An 18,538-nucleotide genomic window follows, 5' to 3' on the forward strand; every position below is an offset into this window, starting at 1 on the left:
CACTCTTCTGGAGTTTATGTGTAATTTTTGCTACTAGGGATTAAAATAATCGTGAAAGCATCCAACATTTCATACATTAGGTATGCTGAGCATGACTGCTATTTAGGATAGTGACACTCTCTTTTCTGCAGGAAGTAAGTTGAAGCCGAATGTATTTTTAAAAATCGGAAATATTTACAATAGAGGAAATATAATGATTCCTTATTTAAGTTATATTTTTCTTCCAGAGCAGGATAATACCTGTTTGCCTATTATTATTAAATTTCTCATGAGGAAAAAAGGGGACACTTAAAAATATAAATCTGGTAGGATTCCATATGTCAAGAATAGAAATGTTTTATATATTTGAGTGACTATGTAACATTCAAAAATTTCTATCTTTTAACATAAACATATTGATTTCAAAGGTCATGATTAGAATGCAGGATATCTAAATTCATATAAGGTATATGATGAAGGAGTTGAGGGCTCTAATGTCACTAAATTAAAATTATTGAATTGTTACTACATTTATTTTAGGTTTTTATTCTTACAAGGTTTTATGTTAGGTTTTTATTCTTGTAAGGTCAAAGTCTAAGAAACTAGCATCCAGACTTTGTAGCCAGAGAATCCCATCTGAGAACGAAAGCTGTCTGCATAGGAACTCTCTGATCTATAGCTAGTGATTTAAACTACTCTTCTTTTTTTTAAATAGGAGTTTTCCACTGACCTATATTTGAGGCTTAGTACAATAGCACAAATTAGGTAGCACTTTATTAGTAGCATAAATCAAGGAAGCACATAGTGCTTTCTTAGGTTCTGGCAGTGCTACCTCGACAAACTCCAATTCCTTTCCCCACTGGTTGACACACAAAGAACACAAAGCCACAACCTAATCTCTAGGACAAGAAACCTTACTTGTCCCAAAGTCAACTGACTTGTTCAGTGTTCTTAGGCAATTTGGAACTAGCCTGGCTCTTTGGAAATACCTCAGATAAGTTCACATTAAAATGCTTTAGGGTAGGTTAGTATTTTTGCAGTTCAGTGGAAGCACACTTTTTAATTTTTTTTTTTTCCCTAAAGCCACACTAAACCAGTTACATAAGTGCAAATCAATAAATGTATTCTGGGTGTGGGGAGTTTTCTGAGCGACAAAATCTATCTGTCCCAAATTCTGTGGGCATTTTAAATTTTAAAGAAATATTTAAAACTATACCTAATGTTTATGCTATGTTAAACAGTCCACTTAGCCTCATTCTATTTCATTACCCTTTACAGGAAATTCATTGGAAACTGCTAAACAGAAACGACTGGCTTGCAACCAGTTTTTATTTTAAGGGACTTGAGGGAGTGGGCAATAGAAGACTTGTGCCTCCTATCCCCAGTTACAGCCTCTTTCTCAACATTTTTCTTTTATTAATGTGCAAAAAAAAAAAAAAAGTTACAGACTTGCCTTGTGAGGTCGAAAATAGAGATACAGGCTGAGAGGAAGAGGAAGAAACAAAGGAATCTGAAAGAAAATATACAGCATGAGAATGTGACAACCTCACAAGAATTCTAAAGTTAGCTTTCGGGGGCTGGAGCCAAGTATCATAATTTCTTTGGGTTTAGCAAGTGGGAAAACCCAAATCTTTGTTTTCAATTATTTTCACTCACCTTATTTCATTTTCAAAACTTGACTTTTGGGCAGCAAAACCTTATTTCATTTTCAAAATCCATTTCTAAAATTTAAAATCAATTTTTTTAGTCAAATATTCTCACCTTAAAAGTAAAAAAAGAGGAAATTTCAGTCTTTTATAACCACCATAAATCTCAAGAACTGATGGTGCTCCTCTGCTAGTCTGTGTACAAATTGGTATCTGCTGCGCACCATTTCAAACCGCATCCCTGAGGAGTCAGTCACTGACACCAGCATTTAGAACTATCTAATTGGCAAAAATGCAAAGTTGAGCCTGAACATTAAAAACAAAACAAAACAAAACAAAAACACAGCCCCCTTGTAAGACCACATGAAAATGCTTTCATCTTCTAAAATTACCCTCCTCTAATTTGGCAACATATATTAACATTTTAAACACAGAAAATCTCCCCCTTTGGCCCTACACACATGCTCTTTTCCTCAGAAGTTATATTTCTAGGAAGTTATCCTACATACAAATTTGCATTCATGTACAAAAATGTGTATGGGGACCAGTGTTGTGGTGCAGTGGGTAAAGCCACTGCCTACGACAGCAGCATTTCATAAGGTGCTGGTTCAAGCCCCAGCTGTTCCATTTCCAATCTGGCTCTCTGCTAATAAGCCTGAGAAAGCAGCAGAAGATGGCTCAAGAGTTTAGGCCCCTGCACCCACATGAGAGGCCTGGAAGAAGCTCCTGGCTCCTGACTTTGGCCTGGCTTAGCCCTGGCCAATGGGGCCATCCAGGGAGAGAATAGGTGGATGGAAGATTTCTCTTTCTCTCTCTGTAACTCTGACTTTCAAATAAATAAATCTTTAAAAAAGAGACAGAGAAAAAGACATGTATAACAGAATAGTCAAAAGCACACTGGCTGAATGAACTAGGAATCATCTAAATAACCACCAGTAGAAGACTAGTTAAAAAGTTACATCCAAGCAATGATATATGTGTTTTTGCTGCCATGAGAAAAACACGCGGTTCCGATGTGTTGCTGTGCCCCACATGTTAAATTTAAAAAGCAAAGTGCACAAGTGCTTTCAGTGACCCCATTTGTCAAATGGCAACAGAAGGGCTTAGGAGGGGGACAGTGAGGTCTGGGGTGGGAGGGAGATTTGCTTTTCACTATAAGCTTTGACCTTTAGAAAACAACCTGAATATGAATGGCTTTTTCAATAAAAATGGTGAAAAAAATGAGTGAAAATGGGCATGCAAAAAACCTAAATTTCCAAAAATTCCCTTAAATATAACAAACTTTACAGATTAGCTTTTTGTCTTGCAACAAATGTTTTCATAAATAACAGGAATACACTTAAAAGTAGAAGAATGGTCTAAAGCACTGAGCCACACTGTATTTGTGAGTACTAAATCGAGAAAGTTCTGCAGTAACCAACAGCATATTAACACAAAGGCAGGATCTGGTGGGTAGCAGGCACTAACTAACTCAAAACCAGAACTCTAAAAATGTTTTTAAAAATTATTTTAAAACAAAGCATCACATTTACTTCTACAAAATAAAAAAGTTCTTTCCTTTTTAAAAGGAAGCAGGTTTACCTATCTCTTTAAAAGTTTTCAGATGAGTTTATGTCTATATGCATTTACCATCAACATTAAATCTCTGCCAAACGATGAGTTTAAATCTCAGCAAACCTGAAAAGCCAAATACTTAAGTTCAACGCCAAAAAAGATCAGATGACCTTGCCAGCTGTCTGCTGTTCTACCTCCACCTAACATCCGCTCCCACTGGAAAATTTCAACATGCAATTTGAATAGCATCTGTTCTGATACAGAACACAGATAAATGCTAATAGTTTGCAACAAAATTACATGAGGTTTCTAACTTACAAAACCATACTGCAGGGACCTGGTACTGTGGGCAGTGGGTAAAGCTGCTGCCAGCTTCTCATATGGGTGCCAGTTCAAGTCCCCTCTGTTTCACTTTTGATCCAGCTCTCTGCTATGGCCTGGGAAAGCAGTGGAAAATGACCCAAGTGGTAGGGTCCCTGCACCAGAGTGGGAGACCTGGAAGAAGCTCCTGGCTCCCGGCTTTGGAATGGCTCAGCTCCATCCATTGCGGCCATATGGGGAGTGAACCAGCGGATGGAAGACTTCTCTCTTTCTCTCCCTCTCTCTGTCTATAACTCTACCTCTCAAATAAATAAAATAAAATCTTTGGGGCTAGCGCTGTGGTGTAGTGGGTAAAGCTGCCGCCTACACTGTATGCTGGCATCCCATATGGATGTTGGTTTGAGTCCCGGCTGCTCCACTTCTGCTCCAACTCTGCTATGGCCTGGGAAAGCAGTGGAAAATGACCCAAGTCCTTAGGCCCCTGCACCAACATGGGAGACCTGGAAGAAGCTCCTGGCTCCTGGCTTCGGATTGGTGCGGCTCCAGCTGTTGTGGCCAATTGGGAAGTGAACCAGCGGATGGAAGACCTCTCTCTCTCTTTCTGTCTCTCCTTTCTCTACCTCTACCTCTCCTTCTCTCTGTGTAACTCCCACTTTCAAATAAATAAATACAAACCTTAAAAAAAAATAAAATCTTATAAAACCCCCACACCATATTGTATGCATGTTCCCTATTTATGCTACAGGGAGTAGAACCCCAGAATGGTGGTCTGAATCCACAAAGGCTATTCATAATGTTCTTTACATAGCTAGGTCACACTGTGTTAGCACTAGAAATTCAGTGTCCACAAGTAGCTGAAAAAGAAATACAAACCAGTAAAGCCATACGAGTTACGACAATGTAGCAGAGGCAGCCCCTAGGGTAAACTGAAAATGCTTTGAAAGAGATGGTAAGCTCGGTCTTGAAGGATGTTCATCAGGTGAACAAGGCAGTGGAAGGTGTTCTGGAGTGAAGGAACAACCGGCCAGATTCTAAAGGACTTTAAATGTTATCTAATGCCAGCGCTGTGGCACAGTGGGTTAAAGCCCTACTCTGCAGTCCAGTATCCCACATGGGTGCTGGTTCAAGCCCCAGCTGACTCCACTTCCAATCCAGCTCCCTGCTAATGTATCTGGGAAAGCAGAGGAAGATGGCCCAAGTGCTTGAGACCCTGCACCCATGTGGGACACCCAGAAGAAACCCTGACTCCAGGCCTTGGCCTGGCTTCTGGCCTTGGCTGTTGTGTGGCTATCTTTCAAATATATAAATATTTTTTAAAAAAAGTACAGCATAATCTTGCTAAGATGGTTTGAACTAAGGCACTGAAGAAAGGCATTAGGGGATAGTTTTATTTTATTTTTAAATATTTACTTATTTATGTGAAAGGCAGAGCTACAGAGAAAAAGAGAGGGGGGGGCAGAAACAGAGAGAGAAACCTTCCATTACTGGTTGACTCCCTAGATGGCCCCAACGGCTGAAACTGGGTTGATCCAAACTCAAGAGCTTCTTCTGGGTCTCTCACATGGGTGCTGGCTCCAGTTTTTGGGTCCATCTTCCACTGCCTTCTCAGGCACACTAGCAGGGAGCTAGGGGGGAAATGGAACAGCTGGGACTTGAACCAGCACCCATACAGGAGGCCAGTGCCATAGGCAGTGGCTTCACTTGCTACACCACAGGGCCAACCATTGTCTTTTTTTAAGATCTATTTTATTTATTTGAAAGGGAATTTCAGAGAGAGGTCTTCCATCCGCTGTTTCACTCCCCAAATGTGAGCAATGCCCAGAGCTGAGCTGACCGGAAGCCAGGGGGGGCCAGAAACTTCTTCCAGGTCTCCCACGCAGGTGCAGGGGCCCAAGGACTTGGGCCATCTTCTACTGCTTTCCCAGGCCATAGCAGAGAGCTGGATGGGAAGTGGAGCAGCCGAGACTCAAACCAGCGACCATATGGGATGCCAGCAGGCTAAGGCTTTAACCCACTGCACCACAGTGCTGGCCCCCATGCCCCCCAGCTTGTTTTTTTTTAACGTGAGAGGCAGACAAAGAGACAGAGTTCCCATCCACTAATTCACTCTCCCCAAATGCTTTTAATGGCTGGGTCTGGCCCAGGCCAAAGGTGGGAGCTGGGAACTCAATCCAAGTCCCCCAGGAGGGCAGCGTCACCACTGCCTCCCGGGTGCACGTGAGCAGGTACAGAGCTGGGACTCAGACCCAGGCACTCTGGTACAGGGTGCAGTCCTGCCTGGCAGGGACAGGTTTGACAAGGCAGAAAGGACTGGCCTTTGACTCATTTGGCTGGATGGTGGAGACTGGAGAAGTAAAAGGCAAAGATTACTGAGAGGACTGAATGAAATGCCAACTGGGGAACCCAGGAGAAAGAATTCCGTATAGTATTAATTTTCAGTGAAAATTTCAATGAAAACAAGTTTTCTAAAGCACAGATAAGTGGAAACAGACAGCTCAACAATCTGGACAGCCTAGTTAAAGGTAAAGACTATAGACTGTTATATGTGAGAATCTGTAACAATGGAGTGAATGAATTCACCCAGGGAGAACCAAAGAAGTTTTACAAAGCAATCTTGAGATATAATATTTATAGGGGAGGAAGAAAGAAGGACCAGTGAAGGAGACTGAGAGGAGTTAGGATAAGGAAAAACAGTGCCACTTGGAGAATACTTCAGAGAGTGGTTCACAGAGCCACGCCATTGAATTGTCATGTTAATGCTATGGAAAAGGTCGCAGGAATCAGGCTCCACCAGGCAACCTGGCACTGACTGCTCTATGGTAACAGTAAAGCAAGACACAAACACTGAAGACTGAGTGGGATGCAGGGGTGGCAAAGGGAAGGACTGAAAAATGGGTAGGAGATGGAGATGGACGCCAAGCAGAGGACAAGTTCAAAAGCAAAAGTGACTTAAGCATATTTACAAAGAGAAAAGAAGGAGTCACTGGAAGAAAATAGTCAGAGGTGGCAAAAACAACCAATCTTCCCTGGAGCAAAGCCCAGGACGTTGCTCGAAGGTAGGGGATAAAAGCACAAATGGCCCTATTGAAATTCTAGTTCCAATTAAGAGCCAGTCCAAGCTGGTGCTTTGGCCCAGGTTAAGCCTTCACCTTCATCCCATACGGGTGCTGGTTGTAGTCCTGTTCCACTTCTGATCCAGCTCCCTGCTGATGATCTGGGAAAACAGTGGAAGATGGCCCAAGTGCTTGGGCCTCTACACCCATATTGGAGACCAAGAAGCTCCTGGCTTCTGGCTTTAGATTGGCTCAGCTCCAGTCATTGTGGCCATTTGGGGAGTGAACCAGCAGGAAGACCTTTCTGTCTCTCCCTCTGTCTGTAACCATCTCTCTAAATAAATCTTAAAAAAAAAAAAAAAAAAAAAAGCTGAGGGGCTGGTGCTGTGGCATAGTAGGTTAAGCATCTGCCTGGGACACCGGCATGGGCTCAGGTTTGAGTCATGGCTGTTCCACTTCCGATCAGCTCCCTGCTGACAGCCTAGGAAAGCAGTAGAGGATGGCCCAAGGGCTTGGGTCCCTGCACCCATGTGGGAAGACCCTGAAGAAGCTGCTGGCTCCTGGCTTTGGATTGGCCCTGGCCGTTGCAGCCATTTGGAGAGAGCCAGTGGATGGAAGACCTCTCTCTCTCTATCTTAATTCTGCCTCTCAAGTAAATAAATAAATCTTTAAAAAAAAAAAAAGCTGAGGGCCGGAGCCACGGTTCACTAGGCTAATCCTCCACCTTGCGGCGCCGGCACCCTGGGTTCTAGTCCCGGTTGGGGCGCCGGATTCTGTCCCGGTTGCCCCTCTTCCAGGCCAGCTCTCTGCTGTGGCCAGGGAGTGCAGTGGAGGATGGCCCAAGTGCTTGGGCCCTGCACCCCATGGGAGACCAGGAAAAGCACCTGGCTCCTGGCTCCTGCCATTGGATCAGCGCGGTGCGCTGGCCGCAGCGCGCCGGCCGCGGCGGCCATTGGAGGGTGAACCAACGGCAAAAGGAAGACCTTTCTCTCTGTCTCTCTCTCTGTCCACTCTGCCTGTCAAAAAAAAAAAAAAAAAATTAATTATTTAAAAATTTTAAAAAAAGCTGAAATCAACTTCTTTAAAAAGTCATCTGAGCAAGAATGTGGTTAAAAGACTGCTTATCACAATTTTCTTTAAAAGTGTTGTTTTCTAAAAACGAAACTGGTCTGATAACTCTAAGTTTTGTTATATCTATACAGTAGGACACCATTCACTAAAAATTGTGTTATAGATGACAATGTATTTATATATGTCCATAGTACACAGAATAAAAGCATTACATAAGTGATTTAAATAATGTGATCTCATTTTGGTAAATATACACATCCATGTATAAAGAAAAAGGGACAACGATACTCTCTCGGTAGAGGGATTATGAGAATTAAAATTTTTCTTTTTGGGTCAGGCATTGTGGCACGGCAGATTAAGCCACCGCTTGGGACACCAGCACCACACAGCAGAGTGCCAGTACAAGTCCCAGAAACCCTGCTTCCAATCCAGCTTTCCACTAACACATACTCTGGGAGGCAGCAGTACTTAGCAAGTACTTAGGTTCCTGCCACCCATGAGGGAAGCCTGGATGGAGTTTCTGGCTCTTAGCTTTGGCCTGGCCCAGCCCTGGCTGTTTTGGAATTTGGGGAGTGAACCAGCAGACAGATGATCTCTGTCTCTCCCTTTCTCTCTATCACGCTACGTTTCAAGTAAATTAGCAAATATTAAAAAAAAAAAAAAACTACATTTATTTCAAAGAATGTCTTACCTTCTCTAAATATTTCAATATGCATCATGTCAAAATCTAAGATTGTGGGGTGAGTGTGTGGTCTAGTGGTTAAGATACAGGCATCCTTTATCAGACTGCATGGGTTCGATGCTGGTTCCTGACTCCAGATTCCTGCTAATGCAGACCTGGGAGGCAGCAGTGATAGCTCCAACAACTGCCACCCACATGAAAAACCCGACTTCCTGGCTCCTAATTTTAGCCTCATAACTGCAAGCATTCGAGAAAGGGAGAATATAAACTGCCTTTTGTTTTTCTTTATGCAATTTAGAAAGTGAGGCCAGACAAAGTCCTAAAGGGGATGAGGGGGCAAATTACATGGCTATATGTATATGGTATCTTGGTCCATTCCAGCTACTGTAACAAGATACCATAAACTGAGTTGTTTATATGCAACAGAAAGTTATTTCTCATGGTTCTAGAGTCTGGAAAGCCAAAGATCAAGGAGCTTCTCAAAAAGATTTAGGGCCTGGCGAGGGCACGCTTCCTGGTTCACAGGTAGTGCCTTCTAGCCGTGCTCTCCCATGGTAGGAGACACACTAATCCCAACCATGAGGGCTCCATCCTCATAACCCACTTGCCTCTCACCAGCCCCATCTCCTAATACCAGTTCCTTGGGAATTAGGTTTCAAGAGATTCTGGAAGCACATAAACAAGTAGTCCATGGCAATGAAGAGCACTCTAGGCAGAGTGAACAGCAAACGTAACTCGGAGGTGGGGAGTGTTTCTGGTGTGACAAACAAGAAGGCCAGTGCGGCTAAAGCTGGGTGAGCAAGGGGGAGGTTGGGGCCAGATATTACAGGGTTTAATAAGCATTTTCTGGATTTCAGCACTTACTTCGAGTGTGACAGGAAGCCACAGGAGCATTTTGTCCATGAGCTGCAATCCACCTTCTATGTACAGGCCTACCCCAGCTACTGTGTGGAAACCAAGGAGAGGGAAGGGAGAAGGCATGAGTGCTCTGACTGTAGCCTGGACCAAGGTGGTAGCAATGGAGGTTGAGAGACTTGGTCAGACTGGATATATCCTTAAGGCAGATTCAACAGCATTTGCTGATGGTTGTATGAGACAGAAAGGAGTCATCAAGGATGATTTCCATGCTTTTAAAAAAAAATATTTATTTACTTGAAAGGCAGAGTTACAGAGAAGCAGCAGAGAGAGAGTCTTCTATCGCACTGGTTCATTCCCTAAATGGCCGCAATGGCTGGAGCTGGGTCGATCCAGTCAGGGGCTTCTTCTGGGTCTCCCACGTGGGTGCTGGGACCCAAGCACTTGGGCCATCTTCCACTGCTTTCCCAGACCATAGCAGAGAGCTGAACTGGAAGTGTAGCAGCCAGGACTCGAACCAGTGCCCATATGGGATGCCAGCACTGCAGGCAGTGGCTTTACCTGCTACGCCATAGTGCCAGCCCCAATGCCATGCTTCTTTGATTTGGGCTAAAGGACAGATGGTCATTTACTAAGATGTAGAAGGCTGTGAGAACTGATTTAAAAAGAAAAATCAGGGGCTGGTGTTGTGGCATAGCTTCTGCCTGCAGTGCCGGCATCTCATATGGGTGCCATTTTGAGTCCTGACTGTACCACTTCTGATCCAGCTCCCCGCTAATGCGCCTGGGAAAACAGCAGAAGATGGCCCAAGTGCTTGGACCCCTGCACCCACATGGAGGACCTGGAAGAAGCTCCTGGCTCCTGGCTTCAGATCGGCCCAGCTCTGACTGTTGTGGCCATTTGGGAGTGAACTAGTGGGTGGAAGATGTGTTGTCTCTCCCTCGCTTTCAAATAAAACTTAAAAAAAAAAAAAAGAGGGAGATATGGTCAATTTCATTTTATATGATTTATATCACAATTACTAAACAAAAAACTAACAGAGGAGGGGCATCCAATGAGAGGATGCAGAACAAATGCAGAGGTATTTCAAAGGGGGCGATTATGCCCACAGCTGTTGACAGGGCAGGCGTACAAGAGGAGGACTGAAAAGTGACCACAGGATTTAAAAATGTGGAAAATAACTTGTGAACTTGACCAGAGGAGTTTCTGTGGTGCAAAAAGACCTCTGGCTTAGGAACTACTGAACCTGGAATCAAGGTTTTTACATTAAACTGATCACTGAAATCAAGAGGGTGACTGAAGCACTTTTACCACATGTTGTTTTAAATTTTAAAGAGAGGTGGTATGCACATTTGAAAGAGAAATGTCTTTTACCTTCAGGCCCTTGGTTCAATTCCCACCCTCAAATTGACAGCCACAAACCTTTGGGAGCATCTTGTAATCTCTCTGAGCCTGGGTAACCATCAGTAAAATGTCTTTATTGCTACTTGACTGCCTCAGAGACAAACATAATACAAATCTTTTTCCTAACTGGATACTCGTACAGCTGCAAGAAGGATGATCTATGTTTTATTTACCTACCTTCCACAGTACCTAGCAATGAGCTTGAACATCTGCTTGAACAGTTGCTAAATTACATTAACATACGGCAAACAACTTAAACCATAAAGGAATACACAAATGTTAAGGTATCATAAATGTCAAATATTTTTATCTCATATGTAAATGAATTCAATGCTCACTGTTGAAATGCTTTCAAGTAACAGGACAAAAGGAGCTCTATATTAATTTTATGGGAAAAAAGTTGCTCAGAACACCCTTCCACATATCCTGACGGACAAGCTGACAATCAGGAAGATGTCAAAAAGCTCACATGTCCTCTCCTGGTTAGGTTATGATGATATGCTTAAAGGAAGTAGCCAATCAGCTGATTGCAGAAAACAGTTCTTTGAAAAAAAAAAAAAAAAGCATCACAAGAACAGGCCATCTATTGATAACTAATCCCTCTATGGTATAAAATGGAAATGCAAACTATATACTGTATTTAAAAAGATTCTCTGTTAAGTTGCACTATCACAGAGTAACATGCTTTACAAAAGTCACATTTGGGAGTAAAAGACTAAAATGATGCAATCACAAGCAATCCAGATTATAACTAAATGTATTTAGCATACACATTTCTTTTAAAACATATATAATACACCCTATGATACAAATAACTCCAGAATTAACAGCTGCTAGAAATGGACATAATAAAAGGAGAGTCCGGTTTTCTTTTTTTGCAACTTCTGAGTGAATTACATGGGCAAAATATCAAGTTGATAATTTTCATCTAAAAAGTTTTCCAATGAAATTGGTATTTTTTCCCACAAGTCTGTATATCTTAGGAGGCTAAATCATCACTAACAATATAGTTGAATACAAACTATAAGCTAAGAATACACAATAAATATGCACAAGCACTTATATTACAAAAGCTATTACTTAGAGCTTTGGCAATCGTGCTCGGAATTAAGGAAACAGTAAACTCTAGGATTACAGCTAAACACAAGTGACTCTACAGAACGAACTGTTGGCTCAAACAAACCTAGAAAGCTTAACCTTTCTTTTTCCCTTTAAAGACACGTCACCAGTTCCTTCATCACAAAACTGCTTGCAACATGCATAGGATTATATAGGTGACTCCTATTCAGACTAATATAATTTCCTCAGGGAAGAATTCAACAAACACAGTAACACCAGTGTTACTCTGTTTTCAGAACATCTCTAATACTGAAAACACTGATGCTCTTCGCAACAACTTCATAAACAACTCCCTCAAGGTGTCAATTCGGGGCTAAGGTGCACTTGTTAAACACAGGTAGCCTGGCTGTTTAATCTGACCAGAGTGGTTAAATTACTTGCACATTTGTCTCCAAAAGAAAACAGTATTGAAAAATACTTCCTACTTCTCTTCTGGGGACTAGAAACAATCCAAGTCAGCAGGCACTCACAGGCCATACTGACATGATCAAGCCTGTTTCCATGTTGACAAAACATTTCACAATGTATCCTAACTCCATTTGTAAAAAAGATTTATCTACCTGAAAGGCAGAGTGACTTGGGGGTGGGGGAGAGATCAATCAAAAGAAATCTTTCATTTGCTGTTTCACTTTCCAAGCTGCAACAGCCAGGACTGGACCAGGAAAAAGCTAAATGCCTGGAACTCAACCTGGGAAACTCCATACTGGGACCATGCAAGCTAGTTTCCACGAGCAGATATATGAACTGTGGCTTTATTTTGGCATTATGATTCTCATAAAAAACAATAGTAAAGAACAGACTCTAGCAATTTATAGCATTTCAATGCCATTTAAACAGTAAATTGAAGCACTTTTAAAATTCAGACAATAGTGGCCAGTATTTTGGCACAGTGAGTTAAAGCCCTGGCCTGCAGTGCCAGCATCCCACGAGGGCACCAGTTCAAGTCCTGGATGCTCTGCTTCTGATCCAGCTCTCTGCTATTGCCTGGGAAAGCAGCAGAAGATGGCCCAAGTCCTTGGGCCCCTGCATCCATGCAGGAGACTCAGAAGAAGCTCCTGGCACCTGGCTTCAGGTCAGCTCAGCTCCAGCTGTTGCAGCCATTTGGGAAATGAACCAGCAGATGAAGACCTCTTTGTCTCTTTCAAATAAATAAAAATTTAAAAATTTTTTTAAAATTAAGAATTCAGACAATACCCATAGACACGTCCCTATACTTGACGTCTAGTCCAGGCAATCCTTGTTTTGAAAAGAACACTAAATATTTCAGTCTCTTTTACCTCAACCCTTTAAAGGTTAAAAAAGTCTTTGGTCTTCTTCAAAGGCACAGATCTGAGAAGCCACCATGACCACCTTCTCCCAGCACACTACACTGCTGGCAGCACTGGTACCTAAGGCACTGGCCCACCATGTGTCACCCCTCCTGACTGCCTGTCTTTAGGAACTAGTACCTGGGAAGGCCGGTCAGGATACAACTGCTGTCTGCGGGACACCTAGTGATCAGTCACTCTAACCAAAGCCAAGAGGGGAAAAAAAAGCTTGGTGAAAGAACACGAAGCTGCAAGCTGATGGCAGCACTCGTGGATTTTCAAAAATGATCACAGTGGCTTTTTCTAGCATCTGTTTAAGATTGAGCTAAATTTTGGAATAAACTTCACCTTGTTTGCATGGTGCAGAAACCTGAGACACTTCCTTTGTGAGACAGAGGAACCATTCTCTCAGAAGGCAAGGCTTCTGCAATGAAATGTCTTACAGTAAACATTGTCTTAAGGTGAACTTGTAGTCAAGTAGTGACCTGACAACGAAGGCTTGCACTGGGCCCACCAAACTGTATGCATGCTTTCTAGACAATATTAATACATATTTGCAGTGGACAGTTTAAGACAGAATATTTAAGTGTCCAGGTATTTCTTTCTAGCTCATAAATTTGATGCTTCATTCAACAAGAACTTATCAAGTGTCACTATATATCATACGCTGTTCTAAGAGCAAATAGTGACAGTGTCCACAGCTGATCTAAGAAATAAAAATTCTAGGGCTTGGGGCCAGCGCTGTGGCGCAGCAGGTTAATGCCATGGCCTGAAGCGGCAGCATCCCATATGGGCGCTGGTTCGAGACCCGGCTGCTCCACTTCCAATCTAGCTCTCTGCTGTGGCCTGGGAAAGCAGTGGAAGATGGCCCAAGTGCTTGGGCCCCTGCACCTGTGTGGGAGACCAGGAAGAAGCTCCTGGCTCCTGGCTTTGGATCAGCACAGCAGCCAATTGGGGAGTGAACCAGCAGATGGAATACCTCTGTGTGTGTGTGTGTGTAGCTCTGACTTTCAAATAAATAAATAAATCTTTAAAAATAAATAAATAAGTCTTAAAAAAAAATCTAGGGCCGGTGCTGTGGCATAGCAGGTAAAGCTGCTGACTGCAGCACCGGCATCCCATATGGGCACTGGTTCTAGTCCTGGCTGCTCCACTTCCAATCCAGCTCTCTGCTATGGCCTGGGAAAGCAGTAGAAGATGGCCCAAGTCCTTAGGCCCCTGCACCCATATGGGAGACCCAGAAGAAGCTCCTGGCTTCGGATCAGCCCAGCTCTGGCAGTTGTGGCCATTTGGGGAGTGAACCAGTGGATGGAAGACTTCTCTCTCTGCCTTTGCCTCTAACTCTGCCTTTCAAATAAATAAGTAAATCTTAAAAAAAAAAATAAAAATTCTGTGACAAAAATTTTGCTAAGAAATAATGAATAGATGAATACTGAGGAATTTAACAGTATTAGGAAAATCTAATGCCAACCCATGTACTTGGAACACTACGTCAGAATACAAATCCCAGTACTTTTGGCAAAACATCCAATTTCAGCATCTTTTCCACTATCATAAAAAAATATAAAAAATAAATAAGGGAGGCAGTTTTTTAAGGGAACTATGCCTTCCCACTTTCTCTTTCACTTGTCATAAATATATAAAGCATTCCTCTGAGAAAAACAGAAACAAAGACAAAAAAATAAGAAATAAATAAAAATTACAACTAGGGTAAATAATAACAGAAATACGTGCAAACAGAAGTACATGTTATATCATCAAATTTGTGTTGCCAATTTAGGGTCTGCTTGGTGTTGGTGGTACGTTAGGCATAGCTGTGAACAGAATAGTCTGATTTCACTGGCCTACTCAGGGAGCCAATTCTTTCGTAAGAGCACATTAAAGGAATAGAAAGGTTGCTTCTCAAATCATGCTACCATTTGGCTATAAACGTTAGAATGAAATTTTAGTGCCTGCTAACTAGAATCACTAGTCAACACTTGAGCACAAATGGCCAATTCCTAAAACTTAGATCTGAATCAAAAACTGAAGAACAAGAAAAAGCAAAGGTATACATAAAAAGGACACGCAAACAGTAAGCAGTGACAAGTGATTAAAGCTAAAAGAACGAGTTCTAAGTTATAAGGAAACCGTTCCTCTGGGCCTTCGCCCAGAACACAAAAATTTGGAGGCGGAACGCTGGTGGTTTCAAGGCAACAAGGGTTCCAAATTTGCTGCCTCATTCCTTTATCTGCAGAAGCTTCCTCTGACAGGGTCTCTGTCGAAATGCCCACTATCACGCTGGCAAACCCAGCAGGGCACAGAAGCCCTCAGACAGGTGGAAATGCATTGTTAGAAAACCCCGCAGACAACGTATGTAACGCTAAGATCAGAAATGCAGCTTTCAGAATGATCAATCTAAGAATCCACGGAAGGAGACGATGAGGCATGCTAAAACCTCTCGAAATCCTGTAATGCAACTAAATAAGACAGCAAAATTATCTGTGCACACATCCCCTCCTCCTCCCACCCCGCCCCCGCCCCCGCCGGGCTCCGTTCCTTTAAGAACCAGCACCTGTCGGCGGTGCACACTGTTTCTCAGGAAAGCATCTGCAGTGCGGATCCCAGCACGAGGGGAGCTGGCCAGGCCGCTCCCCCCAGCAGGCCGGCGCGCGTACCCTGGGAACCGAGCCGCCGGCAGCCTCCCCCCACCCGGTGGCTCACAGCGACGGGAGAAGGGGCTTCACCCAGCCTCTGCTTTGTCTGAAGGTCCTCCCCCTCCCCCGTTCCTGTAGTAAGCCCCCCTTTGTTATAGGGCCATCAACAATAGCCCACAGAAAACACCACACCGAAACGCGTCCGAGGCTCGGCACGACTCTATTATCCTCCGGAATATGAGCGACCGCCCGCGCGTCCCCACCCCCACGCGCGCCAGCGACGGGCGGGCGGGCGGCGATGCAGAGGCGGCCCCGCATCCATCTTGGACCCTCGGCAGCTCGCTCCCGGCTCCATTCTCCTCACCCCGCAGCCCCGGCCTCGCCGAGAACCGCCGAGGCACGGGCTCCAAGGCTGCCGTTCGACCTCCCCATCCTCCCCCACGGGCAAACAGAAATATTTTTAATGTCGAGGACCGTCATGCGTGTCTGCTTCTGTCAACACCTGTCTGCGGGCGTGCCGTGCAAACCGTCTTACCTCCGCGCCCGCAGACAATCCTAACCCATCCCTGCTCCCCCCGCCCCGACCCCCTCGACCCCGCTAGCCGTCCCCCCTGCAGGCACCCCGGGTCCGCGGGGGGCTCGTCGGCCTCCCCGAACGCGGTCCGCCCCCCGCGCCGCGCACTCCTCCTCTTCCTCGCGCCCCCCCCCCACCTGCCGGGCCGCGGCGTGAACGCCCACTCGCTCCCCGCCCCCAACCTGTTTTCCTCACACCCCGTTATTTCCTCACCGCCCGCACGACCTTGCGCTCCCCTCCCCCTTTGCCCGTTTTCCAAACGTTCGTCCCCGGGGGGCGGGCGGGAGCCTCCCCCGGCCCCCCAGCCCCCCGGCCCCCCTCGCCCGCCCGCCCTGGGGCGGGGGCCCCCCGCGCGCCTCACCCGCACAGGAGGAGCCGCAGCTCTTCGTCCCCAGGGCGGGGCAGGCTCCGGGGCTCCCGCCACCGCCGGGCGCGGACGGCTCGGCCCCGGAGGACGACGAGGAGACGGACGGGGACTGAGTGGCCGCCGACGACTCTGCCATGGCTGCGCGAGCAAGGGCCGGAGAGGGGCGAAGAGAGACGCGGGGCGGGAGCGAGGGAGGGGAAACCGAAGAATCGGGCGCTCGGCTCTGCGAAGTCTCCGCCACACGCCTGCCCCGCGGACGGACTCCGACAGACTGACTGACTCAACCGAGCGCAGCTAGAGGGCGGGAGCGCGAGCGCGCCTGCGCACAAAGGCCCCGCCGGCGGGCGGCGGGGGCGGGCGGCGGCCGAGCGGAGGCGCGCAGCGGCGCAGCGCGCAGGCGCGAGAGCTGTCCCTCCGCGCTCCCGCGGGGAAGGAGGGGGGCAGAACCTGTCTCGCGCCGCGGCGGGCGCGCGCGCGAGGTGGGGAGCAGCCCCTTGGGACTAGACGCAGAGGGCGTGGCCAAGCGCCAAGCTCCGCCCACCGCTGCCGCGGGAGCCGGCGGGTTGCTGCCCGGTGATCGTCGCTCACGGCGCCATCGGTGACTTGTTTTTTAGGGCTGGCGTATGTGACGTTTGGGCAATGGGGGGGTCTCTTGGTGCATGTGTTAGCTAGAACCATCTTTCCCCGTGCATTCCAGAGCGGGGTCTTTGTCTGACGCTGCCGCTGCGGGGTGGACCCCGCGGGGCGGCGTGGGCGCATTCTGCAAGGTGCACCCCCTCAGCACGACGCGGGGACGGCCCGGGCTCCCCGTCTGATGAGGCGGAGCGATGCTCTGCAGCGTGGACCACCATTACTCATTCCGGTCACACCGCAGTGCAGCGGCGGAACCTGCTTCGTATTCTTACCTCGTTACTGTCCTAAGCAGGGGTCCACGCCGGGTCTGAGGCGGCCTTTTCCTCCGAAAAGATGCATTTTAGAGAGGGGACAAGAAAAAGCTGAGCTGATGGAGAAAGAACAGCCGGCAGACAGCATACTGCCCGCGACTATGGGGGTGGGGATGCGTGTGAGATTAATGGGGCATTTAGAAATACGCATAACTGAATTCTACGCATAGCCTAAAAGGGCTCCGTAGCAGAAAGTGTATTTGAAACCATTTAGTTTATTAATATTTCATTTTGTTATTTTTGTTTGTTTCTCCTGGACTGGATTGCCAAATTCAAAGCCTTCTCCTTACATCTGGTCAAAATGTTTGAAAGGATCATAATCCCTTTAAGGGGGTGGGGGAGTGTGTCCTGGACAGAAGAAAAATCAAGGCTGCAGGCTTTTTGTTGCTAAAGCAGCAATGGATGGCCCGAAGCGTAATCGCGGGGTCTGCGAATCCTGCAAAGATGCGACCTCAAGAAGGGTGAGGCGGTCAGCCTGGCGGCCATGGAGGGGAAAAGCAGACCAGAGAAAACCGAGATCGGGCTGCTGGGCACATCTGCCCTTGACAGTCCTTAAGGTCAGGGGTGTGGGGGGAGGGTGAAACAACCTCTTGGCTGGATCTTCCCCCAAATAACCTCATGATAGATATCTTACCCTGGCACTGCATCTGTCCATAATGCAGCGAAGTGTCCCTTGGATGACAAAGGGAAATCTGAGCCAATCTGATAACCGAGCCAGTTAGCCACCCATTCTGACACAGGCCTACCTTTAACAACATATTTAAGTGCTAGATGAGAAACGATGCTAAAACTCATGTGGTCTTGGTGGTCTCTTAAGACCATAATTTACATTAACTTTATTTTTTAAAAAAAGATTGATTTATTTATTTGAAAGTCAGAGTTACACAGAGAGAGGAGAGGCAGAGAGAGAGAGAGAGAGGTCTTCCATCTGCTGGTTCACTCCCCAGCTGGCTGCAATGGCTGGAGCAGCACAGCGCTGATCTGAAGCCAGGAGCTTCTTCCGGGTCTCCCATGCAGGTGCAGGGC

At 45.9% G+C, this 18,538-nt stretch overlaps 1 protein-coding gene across 4 annotated transcripts in view; it reads right to left on the bottom strand.

Annotated features, from left to right (window-relative positions):
* The window catches only part of RTN3 (reticulon 3), a 56,514-nt gene extending 39,673 nt beyond the window's left edge, over positions 1-16,841 (bottom strand). For 3 of the 4 annotated variants that reach the window (XM_051833074.3, XM_051833073.3, XM_070069238.2), the window contains exons 1-2: positions 16,563-16,841; positions 1,433-1,489 (exon numbers count right to left, since the gene is read on the bottom strand). In XM_051833074.3, the coding sequence (XP_051689034.1) occupies positions 1,433-1,489; positions 16,563-16,704 (199 nt within the window). In that variant the 5' untranslated portion in view covers positions 16,705-16,841. The remainder of the gene's footprint in view (positions 1-1,432; positions 1,490-16,562) is intronic. The other variant, XM_051833075.3, reaches the window with a different exon arrangement.
* Between the last annotated feature and the right edge of the window lie 1,697 nt (positions 16,842-18,538).

The sequence above is a fragment of the Oryctolagus cuniculus genome, chromosome 1 (genome assembly GCF_051225735.1).
Source record: "Oryctolagus cuniculus isolate XC-2025 breed Fujian yellow rabbit chromosome 1, ASM5122573v1, whole genome shotgun sequence".
Lineage (NCBI taxonomy): Eukaryota > Metazoa > Chordata > Mammalia > Lagomorpha > Leporidae > Oryctolagus > Oryctolagus cuniculus.